Raw genomic sequence first — 25,268 nt, forward strand, 5'->3', positions numbered from 1 at the left:
AGGGTGGGCGTAGGCATCCCAGACAAACCCAGATGGCATCATTGTACAAAGGACACAGATTATTTGATTATCTGTGCCACCCACTCCCTCCCGCCCTTGCCCAGCACCTGCTGTGATTGTGAGTCCTGGCAGCAGGGAGGATTCTGGGCAGAAAGAGGGCAAGACCATGGTAAGCCAGGATGACATCGTCATGCGTCGTGGCATCGCGTCCAAATGACACACATGATGTGATTTGTGCAATGATCCAAGATGCAAGTGAGGACAGAGGAGGCGTGAGGAAGAGGATGCCTTTTGCAGTTGGTAAAATTGCCCTTGGAAAGTCAGACCACCTTCTGAGATCTTCGTTCCTTCCCATTTCCCTTACAAAGGAAGCGTTTATTTTATTTTCAAGGTGATAGACACAGACATTGGGTGGATCTTCAAATGAACACCCTAAATACTTGGGTGGGACCCCAGAGACAAGACTGCAAAAGAAAGGCTCTCCGTGGGAGCAGACTGGCAAGATGCCAACTTGGGTGGCATCATTTACTCTTGTCTCAAAAATCCACATGCCCAGAGTGCATCCTTGGGAAAACGTTGCCCCAAAGGAACCTGGATCTGTGAATGCCACCTGTCCCAACACTGCCCCCCCATATATTGTATTAGGGGTGCCTGGACTAAACCAATATATTTGCAGCTTATTTTAAAACCTTGCATTAGGGAAAGCTGTGCGCAAAATGGTCTGTTAGGGAAAGTTGCAAAGAATAAAACAATGCCAAGTTCCCGGCAGGTTTTTTAAAACAGGATTGTGGGGGACAAAAGACTTGAAAAGGTCTTGCAATGCGCATGAGCACCCGGTGCCAGCCGTTTCCCCCACCACAGCTGGAAGCATCTTCATGGCACCCTCCCTGGAGCTGTTCAGGGTTTAAAGCCGGTCTTCCCTGGGGTTATTTTGGTATGGTGATGGTTGGTGGATGCCGGATGTTGCCAGCAGGGAAATGACTTGAGAATATTAGTTGTTCAAATGCTTGAGAAAAATGACTGCCCAGCAATAGTTTTGGCCCATATCGGGGGCATCTGTGGGGGTCAAAAAAGTCAACATGACAGTCCTAACTGTGCAATCAAAGCCTTGACCCTTTTTTTATGCATGTCGCGTACGATGCATTTTAAAAGTGTGCGGGGCTTTGATTGAACAGTCGCCCCCGCCCTCTTGGCTCCCCGCACCACGTGCCCCCAGTCACCCAGATCTGGAAAAAGAGGTGGTTCTTGGCAGTGTGGGGCTGTGGGGTTTCCCTGCATGCTGATTAAATATTCTGGTCTAGCCAAACTCCTTTTGCAAAGCGATGGAGGCCTGGCACTACAACCCCCATCGTCCCCCATCAGCATGGCAGTGGGAGGCCTCCCTCCCAATGTGGGGAAGTGGGGAGAAATCTGCCAACTCAGTGCTGCCCCCCCCCCCAGTCCTGCGGGGAAGCCGTTTCCAGCCCATGTGTCTCGCCCCCTCCAGGCTGCCTTTGGGGGGGACGCGAGTACCGCAGTGGCGACCCCGTGCAGAGCGAGGACCCCTGTGAGCGCTGCAGTTGCGTGGTGAGTCTGCTGGCTGGGGGTGGGGCTGAGCCGGTCCCAGGTGGGGACGGTCACACCAGTGATCTGCTTGCTCCAACAGGCCGGCGAGGTCTCTTGCAGACGGGTGGACTGCCCGCCCGTCCCCTGCAGCCACCCTGGCAAGCGTCCAGAGCAGTGTTGTCCCACCTGTGATGGTGAGTTGCCCTCTCTCCCCCCTGGTGGATTTCCCATTCTCCTCCCCGCACAGATGTCCACAAAGGAGCGGAAATGGCCCTGGAGAGCAGGAGATGGAGAAGCATCCCGCACTTGTCCTAAAATCACTCTGAAGTTAGGGCAAGGAGGGAAAAGTTGACCCTTGCCTTCCACATCTTTCTTCCCTTTCCTGAACACCCTTTGCTAGCCTGTGAATTTGAAGGGCAGTGGTACCCGAACAAGGAGACCTTCGCCCCTGCCGAGGGAGGCCCCTGCCTGCACTGCCAGTGCTTGGTGAGTAGAGCAGGACGGGTGAGCGGGGCGGGAGGGGTGGGGGACCGAAGCATCCCGCCACGTGCCAGCAGGGGGCTGGACTCAATGGCCACCTCCCCTGTCTCTCAGCTCCAACAGGCCCACGTGCTTTTTTTACTGGAGGACATAACTTTAATTTCTGCATTAAAGTATATTTTCCCAAGGTGACTTCACCATATTTTAAAACGCTACTAGTTCCTAATCAGGCTAATGGGGACAAGGGTGAGGGCACCTACCCAGCTTTTCCTGAGTATTCAGATGCAATCAAGAGCGCAGCCAACCTGGCCAGCCATCTCCCTGGGTACAGAGGGAGGCAGAGCTAGTGAAGGGACACAAGAGCCTTTAGCACAGGGCTTCTCAACCTCGGCAACTTCACGGTGGGTGGACTTACACTACAGGGGTGCTGTAGAGGTTTGCATTTACCCAACTTTCATTCCTGAATTAACCCCTCATCTCAATCTGAGTCAATACAAACCACCTCAGCTGGGTCTTGCACCCGCCCAACCCTAGCCACAGAGTCCCATTCCTGCCCTGTATTCGTTTTTTCACTCAGGACGGGCATGTCCAGTGCCAAGAGCAGCTGTGTCCCCCAGCGCCATGCTCCCAGCCGCTCCAGGACCCAGAACGCTGCTGTCCGGTATGCACAGGTGAGCGTCAGGGAGGAACTGGGAATGGGGAGAGGGCCCCTTTCCCCCTTTGCTGCACACTTCCCCACGCAGAGCTGAGCGGGCTCCAGCAGCTCCGAGTGGACAGTGACCTTGTGGAAGTTTGCAGCGTGCAACTTGGCTCACTTGCCCGAGTCATCTCCAGGGCTTGTTCCAGGAATTGGTCAATGAAGCTAAAAAGGGGCCGCTGAATCCCTTGTTGATTGGTCTTGTGGGGAACCTCAACAAGGCTTTTCGTATTCCTTTTGCTTTGGGATCTGTCAGATTGGATAGTGACCTCAAAGAAGCGTTTTTGGTTTGGACTTGGCTTGTGCTAAGTGTCAGCCCTTCTGGATCATAAACTGTGGTTTAAGGCCTGGGTGTCATGCAGATGAAGCTGGCTGAGGTTTGCTGAGCAAATGGCAGCTTGCCGTGTTGCCTGAAGCTATTGCTCTCACTGAATTGGAGCTTCTGATGTCTTAGACAACATGGCTAGTGGGTCGTCTCTTTGGTAGCCCCCTTCTGCTCCTCTCAGGGAGTCATCCTTAAATTGGCTCAAAGCCCAGCCGGTTGCCCCGGTTGCACTCTCTGCATTCACACATCATACAGAACTCGGCAGCCAGTGAACCTGTTTTCTGGAGCCCTTGGAACTGACCCCAGGTCTTAAGCCATCAAGGAACTGACCAAACTTACAGTTAACTAAGTTTGGCACCTTGTGTGAACGCAGCCCCTGGCGTCTGAAGGTCCATTCCCAAATGCCTTGTGAGATATGGGGAGTGGGGGGGACAGGGAAACCAACCCTGCGCTTTGTAGCCTGGGGCCAGGAAGAAACCCAGTCTGACCCAACAGCTCTCTTGTTGGTGACTGCCAGGGTGTGTTTTCGAGAACCTCGAGTTTGAAGATGGCACCGAGTGGGTGCCAGCGGGAGACCCCTGCAGCGTCTGCACCTGCCTCCTGGGGGAGACGGTGTGCCATGCCCACCAGTGCCCCCCAGTCGCCTGCCAGCACCCGGCCCGGCTTCTCGGTGAGTGCCTCTGTCTCCCCCCAAAACTGCAGGGCCTTCCCCTCTGGGTCAGGTGGAATTGAACCCCGGGAAAGTGAGCGGGGTGGGATTAGTGTGCTTGCTAATAGACACTCCAGGCACTGCTGTGGTCCGGAAAAGGTCAAGCCAAGATCAAAGAAAAAAAATGAGGAAAGGCGGGCTTTTTAGGAAAAGAGTGTTCATTTAAAAAAATCTTGCACTAAGCCATATTCAGGCCTCTTGGTTTCAATTCCTCACGAACCCCCGCCCCCTATTCTGTCCTACAATTCCTCAGCCGTCAGATTTCCTGCTGTGTTGTTTCTCACTGACTGTGTGGGAACTAGCACTCCGACACTGCAAGTGTACAGGTAGTCCTCGACTTATGACCACAATAGGGACCAGAAAATTTGTTAAGCGGTGCGGTCATTAAGTGAGGCATCACATTACTCCACCCAATTTTACAACCTTTTCTGTCGTGGTCATTAAGCAAGACATCATGCGATCACCGTTTGTGACCTTCCCTGCCAGCTTCCCCACTGACTTTTCTTGTCAGAAGCCAGCTGGGAAGGTCGCAGATGGTGATCGCATGACCTCAAGATGCTGCAATCGTCCTAAATGTGCAATGGTTGCCAAGCACCCAAATCGCAATCATGTGACTGCAGGGGTGCTGCAACAATCGTAAGTGCGAGGACCAGTTGTAAGTCGGTGTTGTAAATTACAACAGTGGTGTAATTCAGTCACTAAACGAACGGTCGTAAGTCAAGGAGTACCTGTAGACGTGGCCTAATGGGCTCCCTTGTGCCACGTGCCTTCCTAGGGTCCTGCTGTCCCCGGTGCCATCAGTGCTTCTACCACCAGCACCTCTACAGCCACAATCAAGAGTTCACCGATCCAGACAGTCCCTGCCAGAGCTGCCGGTGTATGGTGAGATCCATCAGGTCCAGCCAGGGAATGCCCCACGGCGCCCGCCAATCCTTCTGCCCACCTTTAGTGGCTTCACAGCCCGAATCCTGAACTTGCTATACCCAGCTGTACTGTCCTTTCCTTGGTTGTTTGGCGGTCATCCGTTCATCTCAAATTTATGCTCATGGGCATCGGCAGAGGGGGAGGCGAGTGGCGTCATGCATGCCATCATGTCATCATGCAACGCAGATGATGTAATTTTCATGATTCACATGTGGCAATAAGTATGCTTATTGCTAGTCAGCAGCTTCCATGGGGGGCAAAGGGGGTCCGAGGGAGGACAGCAGCCTTGTGACATAAGCCCCGCCCCTTTGCATGTGTGTCACGATGCTGCCTGCCACAAAGGGGCAGAGCGTGGAGCGCAAGGCCACCACACGGCTCTCGCGCCTCTGCACACGGAGGAATTAAAGGCAGCCCAGAATAAAGGCATCTTCCGAGTTTTCTTAGATGCCAACCACCTACTATATTGCCACCTGGGGAGAAAGAGGACACAGTGCCCCTGCATCTGATTTTCAAGCCTGGGTTTTGTCCAGCAAAGCTTCTCTTCCCCTCCAGCTGTGCAGATCCTGTTTGGATTAGCCACTGTCATTTTAAGAAGCCGAGCTGGTTGGCAAGTGACGCTCTGGGGCTGTTTCGGTGGGAGGTTCCTCCTGCCAGGTGGGACTGTGGCTTGTGATCCCCTTCCTTTGTGGCTGTGATGATTTCCAGGGAAACCCACTCCTTTCCTGGATGCAGGGGCTCCACTCGAGCTTCCCCCAAGGGCTGCGGATTTGAGCGTGGTGGATGAGGGGCAGAATCAGAGACTCCCTCAGGATCCAGACCCCTCTCCATGTCCTCCCCTGCAGGGCGGCACAGTCCATTGCTCACCCACTGTTTGTCCGCCAGTGACTTGCCCCCACCCAGAGCGGAGGCCTGGATCCTGCTGCCCCACATGCCCTGGTGAGTAACTGAAGGGAATTGATGGGCACCTTCTACTTCTTGCTTTATCTCTCTGGAATTCCAGATTTTGCAGCCGGAACGACAGAAAGATGCAGTAGAAAAACAACTCGTTTAGAAGGCTTTCTTTCCACCATGTGTAGGAATAATATTCAAGGTCGGGGGGGAAATCCACCATTGCTTTTCACTCAGTGGTGCTGTGATCAGTAGAGGAGAAGATGGGGCCTTGGGCTCCACAGCCCTGGCTGAACTAGAGTTCCCACAAGGAAATGGAGAAGGTGCTGGGGACTTCTGGAGGGCCACAGTGGCTCCTCTCCTCACAGCGTTGAAGCATCAAGGAGATTATTACAAGCATAAGAAAAGTCCTAGTGCATCCAGCTGAAGGACCAGCAACTCTTCTTCCCCATGAGCCAGCCAGATACCTCTCTGAAGGCCACCAGCTTCTCCAGAACATGGCACTTGCTGCTTGCTGGAGATGCCACCGCCAGTAGCCATAGATAACTTGCCAGTCCTTGAATTGCCCTAAAAACCACTCCCGGCCAGGTAATCTCAGCAGGAAAATGGAGCCCAAAACCATGAAGGGGCCAGGCGCGGCCTCCTGGGGGAGAGAGTTCCACAGCTGGGGGCCATGTGGATGTGAAGGAGGGGGGGTTGGATGGCCAAATTCAAGCCATCTGGGGCTTTGAGGGTGGCAGCCCTTGTGGGGGGGGGCATCTGCCCGAGGGAAGCTTCCAGATATTCTTCTGGGGTTGCGTGACAGTAGTTCCCCACAACCCTGAGCTTCTCTTTCAAGGGAGAGGTTCCCCCATCCAGAACCAGGCCGAGCCCTTTCCTCGGGAGAGGCAGAGATCCTCCCTCTCCCCCGAGAGAAGGGGGCTATTTCTCCGTTCCCTCCTCCATCTTTCAGCTCCTTGGTCTCCTGAAAAACATAACTGGGAGTGACTGGGGGGTGGAGTCAAATGGCCGGGGGGCTGCGTGCGTGTGGATGTTAATTGCCCCTTCTCCTCCCACCCCACCCACCGGTCTAGACTGCCTTCATGAGAACCGTGTGGTGCCCGAGGGAGAGGAGATCCCCAACCCGCTGGATCCTTGCCAGGCCTGTCTCTGCACTGGCGGGGAGCTGGTCTGCGCCCCCCGGAAGTGCTCGGCTCCCCTCTGCGCCCACCCCTTGCCCGGCTCCTGCTGCCAGAACAACTGCAACGGTAGGACCAGCAGCGCCTCACAGGGTGGGGGGGCTTTCAGCCACCCTGCTTCTTCCCAGCTGACCCCATCCTTGCTCACCAGCATGACTTTCCTCCCAAATGCTGGAAAATGAGAGTTGGCCTGGTGTTGTTTAATTTTAGCAGGATAATGCCAATCCTTTGCTTTATGTTTTTTTCCCAGCAGTAAGATGGAAGGGGCCCTCAAGGCCGTCCAGTCCAAAACCCTGTCCAGGACAGGAATCCAAACTGAAGCACGCGAGAGAGATGGCTCTCTAGCCTCCGCTTGAACGCATTAAGTCAGCATTTCTCAACGTTGGCCACTTTAGGAGGGGCGGACTTCAGCTCCCAGAATCCCCAGAACTGCAGAGCACAGAACTGAAATGAAATCACCGTTTTCAAAAAGGAAAATGTGCTCCAGAACAGTGTTTCTCAACCTTGGCCAGTTGAAGATGTGTGGACTTCAACTCCCAGAATTCCCCAGCCAGCCATGGGGAATTGTTGCCAAGGTTGAGAAATGCTGTTCTAGAGGAGAAACAAATTAAATTAATTAAAATTGCCTTCCCACAACTGCATTCTTCCATGTCCTGTGCTCCAGAGCAAAGGAAAACAGGGCTCAGCTTTCTCTCTCAGTTCCTCTTTCCAGGAATTTGAAGAGTGCCAGTCACTCTTTGGTTCATTCGCGCAACCCAGCTGTGATCAACATAGCCCTGATTCGTGGAATGGACCCACCTTTCCGGGTTTGCGCCATACCCCAACCCTCAACTGACCACTGTGGCTGGGTTGGTATAACCCACTGGGTTCTGGTGTGTTTAGCGAGTCTGGGATTTTGGAGCTGCACCCAGACCAGCCTTAATCTGGTGGTTGAATGATGCAGTTTTGGGATTCATGCACTACACGGAGACGTAAACTGTGGGTTGCTGGAGGAGGATGTTGGGTCAAAGCCACGGCTTGGTCCTTCCCCCGCTGGACCAAGTGTGTTGTGTGAGCCTGGCCGAGGCGCGCCACTCCCCTGCAGCAGAATGGGGTGTTTGCTGCCTCTGTTCCCCAGCAGGTGTTGGGTCACCTCTGAGAGCCCGGGAGAAGGCAGCGGGGCATGTGCAGACTGTGCAGAACCTCCTGTCTCCCATTCTTGGGCCTTCTCCAGGATCCCCCCCCCAGAAAAACCCAACTTGCATCCTTTTTTCCTCTCCCTGTGAAAATAACGCAGCTGATATTTTCTACACAGGCTGTAGCTACACTGGAAAGCAGTACCCCAACGGAGCAGAGTTCCCGCACCCCACAGACAGTTGCCGGCAGTGCCACTGCATTGTGAGTGCTGCAGCGGTGGCGGTGAAGCTGGCAGCCTCCCCTGGGGCAGTTTGGAGGGAGATGGGGCGGGTCGCGCACAGGGCACGGGTTGGGCTAGATGGCCTCAGGGGTACCTGTCAGACCAAGGGAGCTTCTTGGCCTGCGAGGAGAGATGCCAGCAGGATTCCCTTCTCTCCCTCCCTCTCCCCCTTTGCAGAACGGCCACGTGCAGTGCCTCTCCCGCCGATGCCCGCCCCTGCTCTGCCCCGAGCCCTTCGTGAAGCCCCGAGAGTGCTGCCCCCAGTGTCCAGGTAGGGCCCTCCCCAAACTGCTTCGTCCCGCAACGGGCTGGGCTGGAAGGGGAGGAGGGGCCCACCGAAGGGAGGCGATGGGAGGCATGCTGGGAGCCTGGGGAGGAGGCAGACCACGCCGCCCCTCTAACAGCCGCTTCCCCATTTGCAGCCCCTCCAGCTGGCTGCCTTTACTTGGGGGTCTCCTACAAGCACCTAGAGCGCTTCTACGACCCATCGGAGAAGTGCCGGAACTGCGTCTGCGCCAACGGCACCATCACTTGCCAGCGCCAGCCCTGCATGCCAGCCCCGTGCTCCCACCCGCTGCAACAGGGCTGCTGCCGCTCCTGTGATGGTAACGGGCAGCCCCTGCCCTCCCCCATGCTCTCGCCCGCCCCTGAAGTCCCAGCCCTTGCGGGCTCACACCTTAGTCCTCAACCACGGGTCCCCAGGCCGGCTGCACCCCCATCCATGGCTTTTCAGCTGTCCGTCTGCCACGCGTGTGGCCCTAGGCTCCGAGCGGCCACGTTCATGAGCTGGGTGAGGTTAGCCATGCCTCTTCTGGTTTCTCCAGTCGGATCCAAGATTCTGGCAGCGAGGGGCCTGTGGCAAGAAATGGAGGTGCGTTGCCATAGGCAGGGATTGTGCTATTGACACAAAGCAGCAGGGTATAAAAAACAGGCATCCACCATGCTCAGAGACATGTCCCAACCCATTAGCCAAACTCCCATGGATATCTGGGGTGGGAGGTAGATGACATCAAGCGCAGGATGTCATCATCCTGCGGATGGCAGCAATGATGTCATTTCTGCCAGCTGGTGTCATTCCCATCGCCTCGGATGGTCTCCCGCCCATCAGCTCGTCTGCTTCACCAGCCCTTCTCTGCCCTCCTCCCAGGCTGCCTTTACCAAGGCAAAGAGCTGCCCAACGGGGAGCAGTTTGCAGACCCCCGAGACCCCTGCCGCCTCTGCTCCTGCTGGGAAGGGAGCGTGGTCTGCAAGCGCAAGACCTGCCCTGCAGCCGAGTGCCCGTTCCCGGTCCCTGGGCCCTGCTGCAAGAGCTGCAAAGGTACGGTGGGGATGGGGGTGGGCAGGGGCAGAGGTCAAGCCTGCCTCCAAGGCTTGTCTGCGGAAATGGAAGGATCCAGAGGCAGAGAAATGATCCCACTTCCCAGTGGAGCCCCACCAGAACCCACAGGACTTTCCACCACCCCATCCCTCACTGCTGGCCCACGTTTTCCAAACCACCCAACCAGGCAGCTGGACTCGGTGGATCCCTGCTCCTGGGCTGACCCTCCAAAACCTGAAGATGCACCTCTTCCTGAAGTCCTGGCCTGCGGGTGGCCTTCCCCAGCGCCCCAGAAGATGGGTGCAGACTAGCAGGCTGGAAAGCCTCAGGAGCGGATCCAGCGGGACTTCATTGGGAAGGTTTTGGTGCCCTTTCTTCTTGCAAAGGGCTTTGAATCCCCATTGGGGCAGAAGAGGCCAAGGGGGCCCGCACATCTTCTGCACATCTTCTGCAGCCCTCCCATCTCCCCCTCTCCCAAGGGTGCAAATACGTCTCCTTGAGCTACCTGAATGGGCAGGAGTTCCCGGACCCCCAGGATGCCTGCGGTGTCTGCACCTGCCTGGACGGCTCCGTCAGCTGCACGAAGAAACCCTGCTTCCGGGCACACTGCAGCCACCCGCTCCAGAGGCCCGGGGAGTGCTGCCCTACGTGCCAGGGTGAGGTCCGAGGGATGTGGGCGGGGGGGTGGGGGGCGGGGAAGCGTGACTGGCCACGAGAGAAAGGGGTTGACAAGGACCCCGCTGGCCTTTGGGGGCTATCCTCGTGCCCCACCCTCAACCAGCAAAGTTAGAGGCCAGCAGCTGCATTTGCCCAACCTATTAGCCAAGGTTGGGGCTGACTTGGTTAGTCGTCTTCTGATTCAGCACATTGTGCAAGCCCAGCCTACTTAGTTAGCTAATGGCTCAGTATATTGTGCGAACCTGGAAAGTTACTTCTCAGTTTGCAGGTTAAGCCTATTGTGGGAATCCAGCCCTTCTCTTACAAATATTTCCCTTGTCCTCTCCCAAACATCTAATTGCAATGAAAACACAGGAGTGTTTTCTTTCTTATCAAAGGACTGAATCAATCTCTTCACACGGGGGGAGAGTGCTAAAATTGGGCCAAGGCCACGTGGAATTTAACTGATGGCCATATTTGGCCCCAGGGCTGCAGGTTGCCATCCCTGCTGATCTTTAAAATGATTTGCAGGATTAGGTTCCAGCAAGACCTGCCTCAAACTGAACTAAAAGGTAGGCTGTATCTGAAGGACATGCACAGGAACACACCTTGGCCATGGTGACATCACGTGCTTCACCCAGTTAACTAAAGAACAGCTGCACTTGTGCAACATCTTAATCTCGGTTAGCTAGGTTCTTCGGCCTTTGCTGCTCGTGCAAACCCAACTGTTTGGGTTAATTCTTGGTTCGGCAGTGGGATTCTGAACAACGTGCTGGGCCTAAAACCTGCTCTCCTCTGTTTCAGCTTAGTTAACCCTCTTGTGCAATCTCAGCTAACAAACGGTTGTAATATAGACAGTGGATGGACGCAGTAAACGCGGTTAGGGTGCTGTGCAGCCCTGGAGGACAGATTCTAAGACCAATTTCACAAAGGCCTAAACTTTCATCAGCTGCAGCTGGCTGCTCCAGATGCAGATTGGATTCAAAGGCATCAGCTTTCGTGAACTGCAGCTCGTTTCGTCAGATGCATGGAAAACATCTGTGGCTCACGAAAGCTGATGCCTTTGTATAACACCTGTTAGAGAAAAGGCCACTGCCCCCCCTGAATCCCAACAGGAAAACCGCAGCATCTCCCATGCACCTCCTTCTCGCTCTGGAGATCCTGCCAAGCCAGGCTTTACTCAAGCATCTCCTGTCCAGGCAGGGCCTGATCTGTTTTCTCTGGCCTAAATGAATGCCCCTCTGGTTGCCCAGCCTCCTGGCAGCAGCTACAGCCAAGCCCAGGGCTCCTGTTAGCCTCCGCTTTCTTCTCTTCCTCTTGCCAGATAGACTGCGCCCTTAATGGGGTCACTGTGGCCAACGGTCAAGCCGTTCCCGATCCGGAAGACCCTCTCTGCTCTCAGTGCACCTGCCAGGTGAGCATGGCACTCCCCAGGAGCAGGTGGGCAGTGGTCAAAGAGAGGGAAGTAGATGGGGCTGGAGATGGGGAGGGTCTCTCTGAATGACCTTGGAGGTGGATGTCTGGGGGAGTCAAAAAAATCAAGATGACCGTGTGATTAAAGCCCATCCACTTTTATACATGCCTGTAAACCACTGTTTTTCAACCTTGGCAACTTTAAGATGGTGGACTTCAACTCCCAGAATTCCCCAGCCAGCCATGCTGCCTGGGGAATTCTCGGCGTTGAAGTCCACCCATCTTAAAGTTCCCACGGTTGAAAAACACTGGTGTAAGCGAGGGAGAAGGCTTCCTTCACACAGCCACACCCACTATCTTGAGTTTTTGACTCCCACAGATGCCCCTAATGTGGACAAAAACTTGCTGGGGAAACATTTTTCTTGGAAGTCGCAAGACATGTCCCTGCTGGTGACTTCTGGCATCCGCCCACCACCGTCATGCCAAAATAACCACAAGGGAGACAGGCTTTAAACGCTTAATGCTGCCTGGGGGTGCAATGAAGAGACTGAAAGCTGCTGTTGCACCAATGGCTGGACTCTGGTGTCTACACATGCGGCCAGACAGCCTGGCGTCCTCTGTCCGTTGCAGACTGGGAACTCGGCATTGTTTTTTTCTTCACAACATTCCCTAACAGGCCATTTTGCACACAGCTTTCCCTAATGCGTGGTTTTAAAATAAGCCTGCAAATATATTGTTTTAGCCCAGGCACCCCTAATATAATATATGGGGGGGCAGTGTTGGGACAGGTGGCATTCACAGATCCAGGTTCTTTTGGGGCAACGTTTTCCCAAAGATGCGCTTTGGGCATGTGGATTTTTGAGACAGGAGTAAACGGTGCCACCCAAGATGGTTCAAAACCTCTGTTGGCAAGTCTTGCCAGTCTGCTCCCACAGAGAGCCTTTGCAGTCCTGTCTCCAGAGTCCCACCCAAATTTAGGGTGCAGGATCATTTGGAGAGCCCCCCCCCAGATTTTTATTTGTTCTATCAGCGACAACTAGAACAGATAGTAGTAGCTCAATCAGTGGCTTGATTTGGTACGAGAGCGTTTTGTGAGGTCTTGGCTGAGGATTATAGGAGTTGGAGTCCAGTGCCGCTGAAAGAGAATGCAGCAAGAGAAATGGCAATCTGCTTTGGGTCATCTCAAGCAAAGCATCCTCTTCCTCTTCCTACAGGCAGGCTCAGTCCATTGTATGAAGAAGCTCTGCACCCCAGCCAGCTGTGCCCATCCTGTGCCCGGCCCATGCTCCTGCCCCCTGTGCCAGGGTGAGTGACTTGAGGGGATGCTGTCCATCATCTGCAGGGCTTTGATTCTTGGGGTTGAGGGGAGACGGGCAGAAAGAGGCGCAGGCGTAGACTGGGGGCTTCCTCCAGGAGGAACCAGCCCCATTCCTTGCGTGCCCCCCCTTCACACCAGAGGCAAGCTCCCAGCCATTGGCATCAGTGGGGTGGGCGGGTGAGGACAATGCAGACTCCTCTTTTGGCCGTTTGGCATCATCGTGGCCAGGAGCAGATGCCCCTGCTTCCAGCCCCCGGCACCAAAAACAGCAGAGGAAGTGGCAAGAGCTTTTCCTCCCTGGGTGGCCTATATGTCGCTTCCTGGTCGAAAGTAGAATTCTGGGCTGGGGGCCTTGATCTTCTTGACAAGAAGCCCCATGAATCAGAGCTCCAATTCTTGTTCCTGGAATTAGCCGATTCCCAGCTGGGCTGCAGGAGAAGAAGTCCAGCAGGGGCAAAGCTGGAGAAAGCAGAGGGATAGCTCTTACGGAGGACCATGACATCATCCTGCTCATGTCTCCTGGTTACCAGTTAAATCCATTTTCTGGATCGAATCCTGGGGCTGGAAGGGAGCTCAGAGATCATCTAGCCCAACCCCCTGCTCATGGCAGGAGCCGCCAGGCTATGTTTTGAGACAGCCCCCCCCCCCAAATCTGACATTTGAATGCCATCCTCTGGATTTAGAGCAAGAAATTCCCTCCCTCCCTCCCTCCCTCCCTCCATGGGAAAGGCCAACAACAGAAGAAGAGGGTGGGCGTCTGCCAAGGCTTGCTTTGGTCGGGGGTTGTCATAATCCGGAAAAAGGAGGAGGCAACCCGGCTGTCTGTCTTGGCTACCGTTAAGTGAGTCCCTGGCATGTGCCAATAGGAAAGGGGGAGTCCCTCCAACGTCCTCTGTTCAGCCCCCCCCCCAAAGCTAGAGCTGAGCTGCCAGCTCCTTCTCCCTGACCAGCTGGCCTTCTTGCGTGGGGTTTTGAGGGCGCCAGTCTTTCACCAGCATTCCCACCCACTAACGAGCCGAGCCGTGCAATCAAACCCCTTTTTCTGAGCCTGAAGCGGGGGGGGGGGCACTGGAGGGGAACTCGCACACGGCTTCGTAAAGGGCCGGAAGGGGTTCCTGTGCTGCGGTGCTGAGTGGCCTCTTTTCCCCCCTCCAGGCTGCAGGTTCCAGGGCCAGGACTACGGGGAGGGAGACAGCTTTGCTTCCCACCACCAGCCCTGCGAGGAATGCCAGTGCCTGGTCAGTAGTGTGGGGGGGGGGCTGGGTTACTGGGGCTGGAGGTGGGGGGGCAAAGCAGCCTGGCATCAGTGGGCGAAGCCCGAGGCTGGGGTGGCTTTTCGAAGATGTTGCCAGACTGGGGGACCAGCTTCTCCTGCCCGGCTTCACGTTTGCATCCCAAGGGACAACTGGGCCTGGAGCACTGTGGATCTCCTGTGGGTGCCTCGCCCAAGCAGGTAGAAACCCCAGCAAGCATCTGAGACCCCAGGCAGCATGCTGGGAAAATGAGAGGAAGACTGGAGGGAGAAAGGAAACAGCGTTTGTGGGGAATCCTGGGGGCTTCGAAAGGGGCTGCTTTGTTTAAGTCCGATGCTGAATGCTGGGGTGGGGGGGAGTTGTGCGAAAGGGTCAGCTGCTCCTGGGCAAGAGGGCAGGCCTCTCAAGGGAGACCTCCTCCAACCCTGCAGCTGCGGTGCTCCTCGTCCCACCCACAGTCCTTGATGGTGCCAGCTGTGGATAATGGGTGGTGTGGCCAGCCCTCTGCAGGCCAGCATAAAGAGCTGGGAGACCTGGGGCATTCCAGGGGTTCCAGGAGAGCAGAACCCACCAGGTCCCATCCCAGCTGTGGGGATCCTGCCCCAGCGGCTTCTCTCTGCCATGCAGCGTGGGGTGGGGGTAATTCGTGCTCCTCCCCAGAGCCCCTGAGATCTCGGGGCTTCCTATCCCCTCCGCTTGCCTAGAGGGGGTGAAGAGGGCGAGGGCCCGACCCCTCTCTGTGGAGGAAGCCTGGCAGCCGCTTTGAGCTCCCTGAGAGGGCAGGACTCCCTGAGCATCGCCACAGAGCAGGAGTGGGCAAGCCGCAGGCCCCACGAGACCCCCCACGGCGCCCTGGCATCGTTGGCTGAGTTTCAGGGATGGATGTGGGGGGGTGCCTTCCCCCCCGCCAGTCGAGGGGGGAAGCCAGAGGAGGAGGAGGTCTCTGTGTCTCCCCCTCCTCGCAGGTGGCCCCACTCGCTATTTTTTCAGGGTTTTGAAGACTGGCATGGATGGCCCAGTTGGACCCCCTCCCCAAACCTCCCCCACCCCGTTTTTTCTTTCTTTCTATCTCTTTTTTCCTGTTCCACCTCTTTCTTCCTCTTCCCAGAGAGGCAACGTCTCCTGCAGGCCCCGGCCGTGCCCCCCGCCCCTCTGCCCCCACCCGTCCCACGACCCCTGCGGCTGCCCCACCTGCGGGGCCTGCAGCTTCCACGGACGAGACCACGAGGAGGGGGAGCGCTTTCCTGACCCCCGGGAGCCCTGCAGCCGCTGCACCTGCCTGGTAAGGGGCGCTTGCTGGGCCGGAGAAAGAAGCCCCCCCGGGTTGCGGTCCCCCCTTTCCCCGGCCGCAGACCCAGGTGGAGGCTTCGCTTGATCTGATGGTTTATTGGTTGCATTCATCGTCCCCACCCTTTGAAGATTCGGGGGTCACGCCAAAGGTGTCCCTCAACTTTATCCCAGCCCCAATCCTGGACAAGGGGTTGGGCTGGGCGACGTGAGGCCGACGGCCACCCTGTGAGCTTCACGGTGGAGGGGAGACCTGGATCGGGGCCTCCCTGGTTGAAGCCGACAACCTGCCTTGAACTCGGTGCTTCCTTACATGCACCAGCCTCCAAGTGTGGTTTAAGAGCCCCCGCAGGAAGAACCCAGTCATCTCTCCCACTCCTCAGCAGCTGCCGGCCACCCAAAGCAATTGTTTTCCAAGCAAGAATCTCACAGGGTTCTCTTTAACAAGATTTATTGAGACGGTGGGAACGGGGTTACAAAAACGTCAGCAATGGAATTATTCTCAATTTCAAGCCAATGCAGCCCAGGATTTGTGTAACTTATGTGACTTGTTATCAGGTTTCAAGCAGTTTCCACTCCCAAAATTTCACAAGTTTCCTGCAAGAATGCCAAAACGTCTTGCATTCTGAAAGTCTTCTGAGATTACGGCCCAATTTTTTAACCTTCTTCATTTCCCCCCCCCCCCCCCCGTTGGGAACCAGGGAAACCTTTTGGGGGTGTTGTAGACTTAGCACCAGGGCACCACGTTGCTGAGCCCTGTCCTAAATATGATTGACGGTGAAGCCTCCCTGGAACCCTTTTCTTCTCTGGAGCTATTTGACTTTGCCTGCACACGTGTCTAAAACATCACAGATCCGGGTGCATATTTGGTGCTGCTGTCGTTATTACGACGTTTGTGGAGTATGCCAGCCACAGAAGTGGCTTTATCCAGCGACCCGCTTTAGGGTGTGGTACAAACTGACCCGGGAACTTAGGGGGCAGAACCTTGCCTTTGGGGGTGCAGCCCATGCTTCTGGGAAACGTTTGTGAGTCAGTAATAATAGGGGCCTTATCCCGCTTTTTCCGCAGCGTGGCACGGTGAAGTGCTCTCCCGTGCCGTGTCCTCCCACGCCCTGCCAGGAGCCCGTCACACCACCCGGCCAGTGCTGCCCCAAATGCACGGGCTCCTGCCGCCACCACGGGCAGCTCTACAAGAGCGGGGAGGCATTCACGTCGCCCCAGGATGCATGCCACGAGTGTACTTGCCTGGTGAGCGAGCGCCAGACCGACGAGGGCTCTCCCGGGTTCCTGGCACCCCGTTCCCCCAGCCTCCCTTGCAGGGGGCACAAGTCGGAAGAGCCAGGTCCGAAAGGGCTGCGTCGACTGCTGACAGGGTTAACGGCGCCTTTGGGCATGAGGCTGGGGGCAGAGGGTGGCTGTGCCCTCTGATGGTGGGGAGGGGGGAGGGCTGTAGGAAACCAGGTCGGGCGCTTCCTCGCTGGGAGGAAATCTTTTGGGTGGTGGGTCTTCAGGACAAGGGAGGCAGTGCAGAGAGGAGAAAATGGTGTCAGGAATGTAGGACGGGGCAGGATCTTTTCTGGTTTCCAGGGAGCTCTTAAGTGATCTAGGAGTGGCACTAAAATTTGGGCATGTCTCCCATCTTAGAAGGACGCCCAGGCTCAGCAGGCGGGGAAGGAGCGACATTCAAGAGCGGGCAAAAGTGGTCCGGGGGCACCTTTGCAGACGTTGCTCCTGACTCTCTTTCTGACTCTGGCCTGCCAAGGGGGCAGCGTGCCAGGCTGAAGCCAGATCTCAGCCCCCAAGAGCAATCCCTCGGGGGGCAGCCCACCAGCCTTGGGCCTCTCCCCTTGCCACCTCCTTGCCTTGCCTTCTCTCTCCCCAGGCTGAAATGGTGACCTGCCAGCCAAAGCCTTGCCCGCAGCAGTGTACCCACCCTGTGCCCCCAGCCAGGGCCATCTGCTGCCCCCTCTGCGATGGCTGTCTTTACGAGGGCCAGAAGTACACCAACCAACAAGCCTTCACGCCACCCTCTGACCCCTGCCAGCGCTGCCGCTGCCTGCGGGGCAACGTGCTCTGCGCCCCCGTGGGGTGTCCACCAGCACCGTGTACCAGTACCAGTCGCAGGCCTGGCCAGTGCTGCCCTCAGTGCCCAGGTAGGAACAACTTGGCCTGGCAGGGACGTCACCTGCAAGCCAAACCCAGGGACACATTTTGCAGCAAGGCAGCCGAGCGGGGTGGTCTGCCGCATCGCCTTGGGCCGGAAAGCGGGCCAGGCCAGAAGAGGGATGGGCACCCTGAAGTCTGGCCCTTGAGAGCCTCACCCCCCTTTCCTCCTGCCCCCAGTGTGCCAGCATGCAGGCCAGGAGTACCCCGAAGGCTCCCAGTGGCCCTCACCTTTGGACCCCTGCCAGCAGTGCTCCTGTGGGGTAAGACCCTAGTGTCTGGGCCCCGTGATTTCCTAGCTGGACCCCACCTCTCCCGGGGGGTCAAGAAAGTCAAGTGGGCAAGATCAAAAAGGGCAGGATACCTATAACCATTAAAAGCCCCACCCTGTGGGGGTCAAAAGTCAAGATGGCGATTTGGGTTACACGTTGTGGCTGCCACCTTGTGCCCTGCAGATGCCACCCAAAGGCAGGGCTCTTTGCCTTCTCCAGTCCTCAGCACAAATGTTTTTGGGGCTGGGGGGGCTGTGCTCGGTGGAAACCCTTTGTAAGGTTTCCCAGGGCCAAGAGGCTGAGGTCTCCACTGGACAGCAAGACAGGAATGTTTGGGGAGGCAGAAAAGGAGGACGTGAGCGATTGGGCTGACCGCCCCCACCGTGAGCTGGGCTGAAATGGGGGTGAGCAGCGGACGGGTCAGAGGGCAGTGGGAAGCCACAGCTGGCAACCAGCAGACCCTAAGTTAAACCAGGGACAGGTGCAATGGGGGGGTCACTGCTGGAAAGGCGACTGCAAATGAAGACCTGGGAGGGGGCTGCGTGCTGGATGGGGGACCTAACCGTAGCCCAATCAAGCCTTGGGACTGGGATGTCCACTGGGTGCAGTCATAAAAAGAGAGTGGCCATGAAGGGGCAAAGTGCCGCCTGTCATTGTGGCTGCCATCTTGACTTTTTTGACCTCACCCAGCAGACACCTCTGCTTGGGACTCTTCTGTCGGCCTTGCCTCCCACGTGGGATGAGCAGGGCCGTGGAGGCAAGAAGACCTCCTGCTGGTCCCCTCCTTGGTGGGAGGTCCCCTCTTGACACAGCCCCGTTGTCCCCGTTCCCTTCTTCTCCCCCTCTCTGGCAGCCTGGCAGGGAAGCCTCTTGTGAGCCGGTGCCCTGCGAAGCTGCGCTCTGCTCCCACCCGGCTCCAGGACCCTGCTGCCCACAGTGCCACGACTGCTTCTTTGAAGGGGAGCGCTATGCCCATGGGCAGGCCTTCCAGCCCGAGTCGTGCCTCCGGTGCACCTGCCAGGTGAGCTCCCCTCTGCCCGTTGGCATGGCTGGCGCCAGGGGAAGCAGGGAAGGTTGGCTGGCCATGGTCTCCACATGTGTCACGGGCAGAAACCCAGGCCTCTGGGCTGGGTGGCCATTCAGGATGGCAGGACATGGGCTGTGCCAGCCCTCCACAATGAGGGGGCAAGAGGGGATGGAACAGACCCAGGGATCTTCGTGGTGGGGGGCCCTGATGTTCTTGCCTGCCTCTCCATGTTGCAGGACGGGAACGTCCACTGCGAGGTGATCGCCTGTCCTCCTGCAATGTGTGCCCACCCGGTGACAGAGCCAGGAATCTGCTGCCCCCGTTGCAAAGGTGCCACAATGCCCAAGAGGAACTTGGAGGCCACACCAGGGAGTACCCTCATGCTGACAGCACTCCTGTCCAACTTAGCCAAGGGAGGGGATTAAGACCATCCCAAGCCCTGATGCAGGTGTGGGGGCGGTTTCCTCATCAGGCATCCTCAGAAAAAAGGGGACTGCCACTTATAGAACTCTAGAATTGGAAGGCACCCTGAGGCCATCCAGTCCAACCCCCTGCACAGGATAGTAGGAATCCAAATCAAAGTATCCCCAGGAGAAAATTGTTCAGCCTCCCCTTGAAAACAGTGCCTCTCGATCCAACTGCTCTTCCGCTGAGGAAGCTCGGATCTTCATTCAGAACCTGACCAACTTGAATCCATTATTCCAAGCTCTGCCAGGTGCCCACAGGGCGTGGACAAAAAAGTCAAGATAGCAGCTGCAGCAGTGTGATTGAAGCTCCGCCTGCTTTTATCTGGGCACGCATAAAAAGCAGGCAGAGCTTCGGTCATGTTGCGGGTCCCGTCTTGATTTTTTTGACCATGCCCTGTGGGCACCCTGGCACTTCAGAATGAGGAAGAATAGGCCTGGAACATCCTCATGGCCTTGAAAGGGGCCATCAAGTCTTGTCTTTTCTCCAGGCTGGCCATTCAGCATCTTTCCAGAGCTTAGTTTCTAGTCCTCACTGCATTTGAAAAGCCCTTAAATGCTGGGCCCCCAAAAGACAAGAAATGCAGCCCCCAGCCTGGTGCAGACGGAGCTCCCGAAGAGCAAGGGCAGCCCCTGTGGCAGACCTGACCCCTCTCTGCCCCCCACCTTCCACAGGTTGTGTGCACAAGGGCCAGGAGCGGGCCGACGGCAGCAGCTGGTTTTCTCCCGCGGAGCCCTGCCAGGCCTGCCTGTGCGTGGACGGCGTGGTAACCTGCACCCGGATTGTCTGCGTGAGCCCCTGCCCCGCTCAGCTGGGAGTGCCAGGGGAGTGCTGCCCGGTGTGTGCAGGTACAGACTTGGTGAGAAGGGGCCCAGCAGGAGCCGGGCAAGGGGTCCTGGGGGGAGGGAGGGAAGGGGCCTTCTTCCTGCTTTAGGCATCTTGGCTCCCCTTTGGCCATGGGGCAACAGGTTCTGCAGGTTTTGGGTTATTCCAGAAACCCGCCAAACCTGTTTGATCACAGCCCGTGGGACAACTGTGCAACTCTGAGTCCCTTCCAAATGCTGTCCTGCACCCTCCCTTTATCGTCGTGAGAACCAGGGAGGGTCTTGTCTGAGGTGCTTTCTCGGGTTACAGTTCTGGCCCGGACTCAGCTTTCTTTTATCTGACCGTTCTCTGGGTTGCGGGTCTTCCTCCTGTTCCTCAAGGTCCTTCCTTCTCCCCATCCCAATTCTTCTCCTTTCTTTCCCCAGACTGCAGTCACAAGGGCCGCGAGTACGGGCCGGGTGAGAGTTTCCAGCCTGGAGAAGACCCCTGCGAAATCTGCACCTGTCAGGTAGAGCCTCCCTCCCTTGAGGAATGGGGGGGGCTTCCTCCGGTCCCAGCAAATTCCCACCCCCCACAGGCCAGGCGTCCATCCCGTATTGGGCACCCCCCACCTAGGCCATTTCCAACAAACAAACACATTCAGGGAAAGCCCTTAGTCGTGGCGCTCGCTGACCCTGTCCCCACGAGCTGGAAAGAGGGGACGTGCTCAGGCGTCCTCAGTGGGAGGGCAGAGGATCACCCACCAGCCCAGCAGCTCCGGGGGCCAAGGTGCTTTGAGTCCAGGAGGGCTCCCCAGCAATAGAGTAGAAGCAGGCTTGCTGGATCAGGCCAGTAGTCCGGTGAGCTGGAGTTACAGGTAGTCCTCACTTAACAATCATTTGTTTGGTGATGGTTCAGGCTCACAACGGTGTTGAAACAAATAACTGACAACCGGTTCTCACACTTATGACCATCACAATGTCCCTATGGTCACATGATCACAATTTGGGCGCTTGGCAACCAGATCGCATTTATGACTGTTGCAGCATCCTGTGGTCACACGATTGCCATTTCCGACCTTCCCGGCCAGCTTCTAGCAAGCAAAATCAATGGGGAACCGCGTGATTCGCCTAACGACCACATGGTTTGCTTAATGCCCGCAGTGATTTGCTTAATGGCCATTGCAAAGAAGGTCGTAAAATTGGGTCAGATTTGCTTAATGACCGCTTCACTTAGCAATCAGAGTTCTGGTCCCAGTTGTGGTCATTCAGCAAGGCCTACCTGTAAAGTGACCACATCTGGGCTCCCAACTCCAGGCAGCCAGTAGATGGCAGCCAAGCCATGCCAGGCAGTCTTAATGCTCGGCTGCCCCCTGGTGGTTGTCTCTGCCCAGTTCTCGCAGCTGGGAAGAGATGGAAGAAGTGTTTGCACCCTTTTCCCACTGGGGAACATCTGGCCCAGTTTGCGTCATGTGAAAAAGGGGTAACACAGAGATCCCTTTGAGGGGCCCGAATTCCTCCAGTGCGAAGCACTCAAGGAAGTGGGAGGGCGGCTTCTCATTTTCACAGTGACCGTCTTGTTTTCCCATGTTAAAGAGGCCCTTCTGAGAATGCGCTTCCCCCTGGGCTGGATTGCATCTCCTTCCCAGCAAGGGCTGGGCAGATCCACTTGCCCCAAAGAGAGTTGCATTGAGGATCAGGGTGGGTACCTTAACCCTAACCCTAACCCTCAGGCCAAGCCGCTTTTCACTTCCTGCCCACCCCCACCCCCACGATTCCTTTGCACCTGCGAAAGGCATCAGAGCTTCCTCAAGAGAGGGGGATGCAAACTTGGCTGGACCAGCCCGAGAGTAGGAAGGGTTGCAGGGAGCCCCACAAACAGGAAATAAAGCCGGGGGGGGGAGGGCTGCATCTTTGGCTCCAGGGCCTCCCTGCAGCAGCCTCTGAGGGCACTCCGCACCCCCCCCCCACTCCTGCTGCCCAGCTGCAAGGCAGAACACGCGACCCCCTGCTTCTGCTCCCCTTCCCAGCTAATGTCTGACGGCCATCAGCACCTGCGATGCCACCGCAAACAGTGCCCGAGCCTGCTGGACTGCTCCCAGGACCAGATCCAGCCCCCGGGGCCTGGTGCCTGCTGCCCGGCCTGTGCCCGTGAGTCTCCCCCCCGCAAGCAGGAGTGGAGTTGGGGGTCAAGAGGAGCCATCTGGGTGTTCAGTGGACCGAACTCCCCCAGGGAAGGCTTTTCAAGGGGGGAGGTCCGATCTCCACCTTAAGGAAACTTGCAAGAGCTTGGAAAGCAGCCCCTCCTGGCCAGGACACCCCCGGGCATCTTGGACTACAGTTCCCAGCAGCCCTCAAGCATTGTGGTCCTGGAGGATGGGTAGCGTAGTCCAGCACATCATCTGAAAGGCAGAAGGTGGAGGAAGATTTGTCTGCAGGAGGAAAAGCCTGCGCGGCTTTGTATGAAAGTCTGCCCCAGCCACCTTTAGGCCTGGCCAACTGCATCCAATCCTCAGGAACCTATAAAAAGAAGAGCTCGAATGGATCCAGGGGAGGGGGCTAGTCTAATACCCCCCCTCCCTGCTTACTGGCAGCACCAGAAGCAAGGCACCCACAAGCTGAAGCATCCACAGCAGTGTTTAAGATGGGTGGACTTCGACTCCCAGCATTCCTGGGAGTTGAAGCTCACCCATCTTAAAGTTGCCCAGGTTGAGAAACGCTGGACCACAGAATCAGGTGCTTTTCTGAAACTGCACTGTTGCAGCACACATGGGAAACATGCTTGGGTCGTGACGGTGCTGCCATCATCTGACCCCACCCAACTGTAGGGACCCCTCTGATCATAAGCCCCTTGGATATGCTGATCCCTTCGACAAGGGTGGGCCCAAAGCAGCGGAGAGGAGGGCAAACCACCATACGGACTTCCTGGTGGCCAGGCCAGCCACTCCGGGCGGGTTCCGGGAAGCGGAAGGTCGATTCGGTGCCCTGGAGTAGAGGCCAGGCCCCTCCTCCAACCCTCACCCAGTCTCTTTGGGCACCCCGAGGTCACTTGGCCTCATCCTCCATCTCCGTCTGCAGTTCTGGGGAAACAGTAGCTGTGGTGGGGACGGACATGCCTCCTTTGGGAAAAGAAAGGCGTCCTGAAACCTTCCCTCCCCTCTTCTTCTTCCCTTCCTGCCACCTCTCCTTTTGCAGAAGCCCTCAGCAACTGCACCACCGACCTGGTGGGCAACGAGGTCCAGGCCACCCAGGCGCCCTGCTACACCTGTATGTGCCAGGTGAGCCTCTGGCCCTGACTGACGCCGGGGCAAAGGACAGTGTTCCTGCGGGGGGGGGGGCGGAGAAGCAGCGGCTCAGTCACCCTGAGAGGAGAAGCCGTTTTCCAACACGCTCCTTCCACATAAGCAAACACCGGAAGGGTGGAGTGGGACTACCATCCATTCCTGGCACCATCCCCCCCCCCCCATGTTGAGCTGCTCAGAGGTCTCCCTCCAGGTTGGCATTGCAAGGGTGCCAGGAGCAAAGCTGCCCCCCCCAATTTTCACAGCGTCTGTCTGCAAAGGAACATTCCTTGCCCACCTCAGACAGCCTAAATCATCTCCCTGCCACGCAATGGGGCATTTGGCGCTGCTTTGAAACCATCCCAGGCATCCAAGCTGCCCGGCATCTATTCGCCTATCCTTGCATTTAATTCCTTTCTTGGTGTTTACTCCACCCAACCCGCAGGGCAGCCTCTGCAGCTAGAAGTGCTAAGGATTAAATATAAGAATAAAAAGAAGACAATGAAAACCAAGGGAAAATCAGGATCTCAGATCCATTCAATTCGCATTTAGACTGGCCACTTCTCTTGAAGGAGTGAGCCCAAGGCACCAGGGGGCAAAGACGGGGGCCCAGGGAAGGGTCTCTGGGGGCAGATGGTGCCAACCCACAACTGTTGGTGGCATGGCAGGGGTGGAGTTGGCGTCTCAGATTGCTACTTTTCCATTCTTCTTGACCACGGACTGTCACAATCTTCTTTCGCCCCCAAAGTGGTGGGCCCCCATAAGCCTTCCGCAGTTGGTCAGGAGACCCCCAAGCTTGCCTTCAATGCATGCCAGTCCTGATATTGCCCTCTTTGCATATAGGATTTGACCTGGGTCTGTGTGCACCAAGGATGCCCACTGCTGAGCTGCCCCATCGCTGAGCACTTCACTCTGCCAGGTTCCTGCTGTCCAATCTGTGACGGTGACGTATCTCTCCCCTTTATGTCCCCTCCCCTTCCTGTGGACTGGGCTCACCTGGGATGCAACTCCAAGGTCCAAACAGTGTTTTTCAACCTTAACTATAAGATGCATAGATTTCAACTCCCAGGATTCCCCAGCCAGTGTGCTTCAGAGTCAACTTCTGGTCTAGATCAGAAGTCAACATCAACAGCTAACCCCCTAAGTTTGATTCATAAATAAATATTGTAAAAATTGCCGGCTGATAACCCTAAAGAGATACAGGTAGTCCTCGACTTAGGACCACAATGGGGACTGGAACTTCCATTGCTAAGCGAGGTGGTCATTAAGTGAGTCATGCCTGATTTTACAACCTTTTTTGCCACTGTCATTAAGCAAATCACTGTGGTCATTAAGCAAATCAAGAGGTCATTAAGTTAATCTGGCTTCCCCCATTGACTTTGCTTGTCGGAAGCTGGCTGGGAAGGTCGCAAATGGCAAGCAAGTAACCCGAGGAGACTGTAACTGTTGCAAGTACATGCTGATTGCCAAGCACCCAAATTTTGATTGCGTGACCACAGGGACTCTGCCGTGGCCGTAAGCGTGAGGACTGGTCATAAGTCACTTTTTTCAGCGCTGTCATAACTCCAAATGGTCGCTAAACAAATGGTCGTAAGTCGAAGACTGCCTGTATGCAACCTGCTCCAAGACGGTCTCCTTTAAGCTCAGCTCATTGTTAGAACATGGACAGATCCATGTGGTTTGGGGACATGATGCCAAGGTGGGTTTTCATGGGCCTCTTTCTAGGATGTGGTCTCCTGGTCCAGCCCACAGCCCTGAGATGTCCCAGGGGTCCCCGTCCCAAGAATGACTGAGCCCCCCATTGCAGAACTTTTAGAGCTCCATCAGGGCTGGCCGGTTGCTGCCGCCCCGCTGGGCCTGCTTGAACAG

At 56.4% G+C, this 25,268-nt stretch overlaps 1 protein-coding gene across 1 annotated transcript in view; it reads left to right on the top strand.

Moving 5' to 3' along the window:
* Positions 1–25,268, top strand: part of KCP (kielin cysteine rich BMP regulator) — a 61,785-nt gene that overhangs the window by 25,730 nt on the left and 10,787 nt on the right. Inside the window, exons 16-42 of the mRNA XM_063308784.1 lie at positions 1,487–1,566; positions 1,646–1,739; positions 1,946–2,031; positions 2,603–2,696; positions 3,565–3,717; positions 4,532–4,638; positions 5,523–5,616; positions 6,642–6,815; positions 8,041–8,123; positions 8,320–8,413; positions 8,565–8,747; positions 9,290–9,460; positions 9,940–10,116; positions 11,446–11,531; positions 12,745–12,835; positions 14,004–14,086; positions 15,210–15,383; positions 16,457–16,636; positions 17,271–17,541; positions 17,732–17,814; positions 18,677–18,844; positions 19,087–19,180; positions 19,990–20,163; positions 20,566–20,648; positions 22,149–22,269; positions 23,314–23,396; positions 24,243–24,342. Of these exons, the coding sequence (XP_063164854.1) occupies positions 1,487–1,566; positions 1,646–1,739; positions 1,946–2,031; positions 2,603–2,696; positions 3,565–3,717; positions 4,532–4,638; positions 5,523–5,616; positions 6,642–6,815; positions 8,041–8,123; positions 8,320–8,413; positions 8,565–8,747; positions 9,290–9,460; positions 9,940–10,116; positions 11,446–11,531; positions 12,745–12,835; positions 14,004–14,086; positions 15,210–15,383; positions 16,457–16,636; positions 17,271–17,541; positions 17,732–17,814; positions 18,677–18,844; positions 19,087–19,180; positions 19,990–20,163; positions 20,566–20,648; positions 22,149–22,269; positions 23,314–23,396; positions 24,243–24,342 (3,381 nt within the window). The remainder of the gene's footprint in view (positions 1–1,486; positions 1,567–1,645; positions 1,740–1,945; positions 2,032–2,602; positions 2,697–3,564; positions 3,718–4,531; positions 4,639–5,522; positions 5,617–6,641; positions 6,816–8,040; positions 8,124–8,319; positions 8,414–8,564; positions 8,748–9,289; positions 9,461–9,939; positions 10,117–11,445; positions 11,532–12,744; positions 12,836–14,003; positions 14,087–15,209; positions 15,384–16,456; positions 16,637–17,270; positions 17,542–17,731; positions 17,815–18,676; positions 18,845–19,086; positions 19,181–19,989; positions 20,164–20,565; positions 20,649–22,148; positions 22,270–23,313; positions 23,397–24,242; positions 24,343–25,268) is intronic.

This window comes from Candoia aspera, chromosome 7 (genome assembly GCF_035149785.1).
Source record: "Candoia aspera isolate rCanAsp1 chromosome 7, rCanAsp1.hap2, whole genome shotgun sequence".
In the NCBI taxonomy this organism is placed as follows: Eukaryota; Metazoa; Chordata; class Lepidosauria; order Squamata; family Boidae; genus Candoia; species Candoia aspera.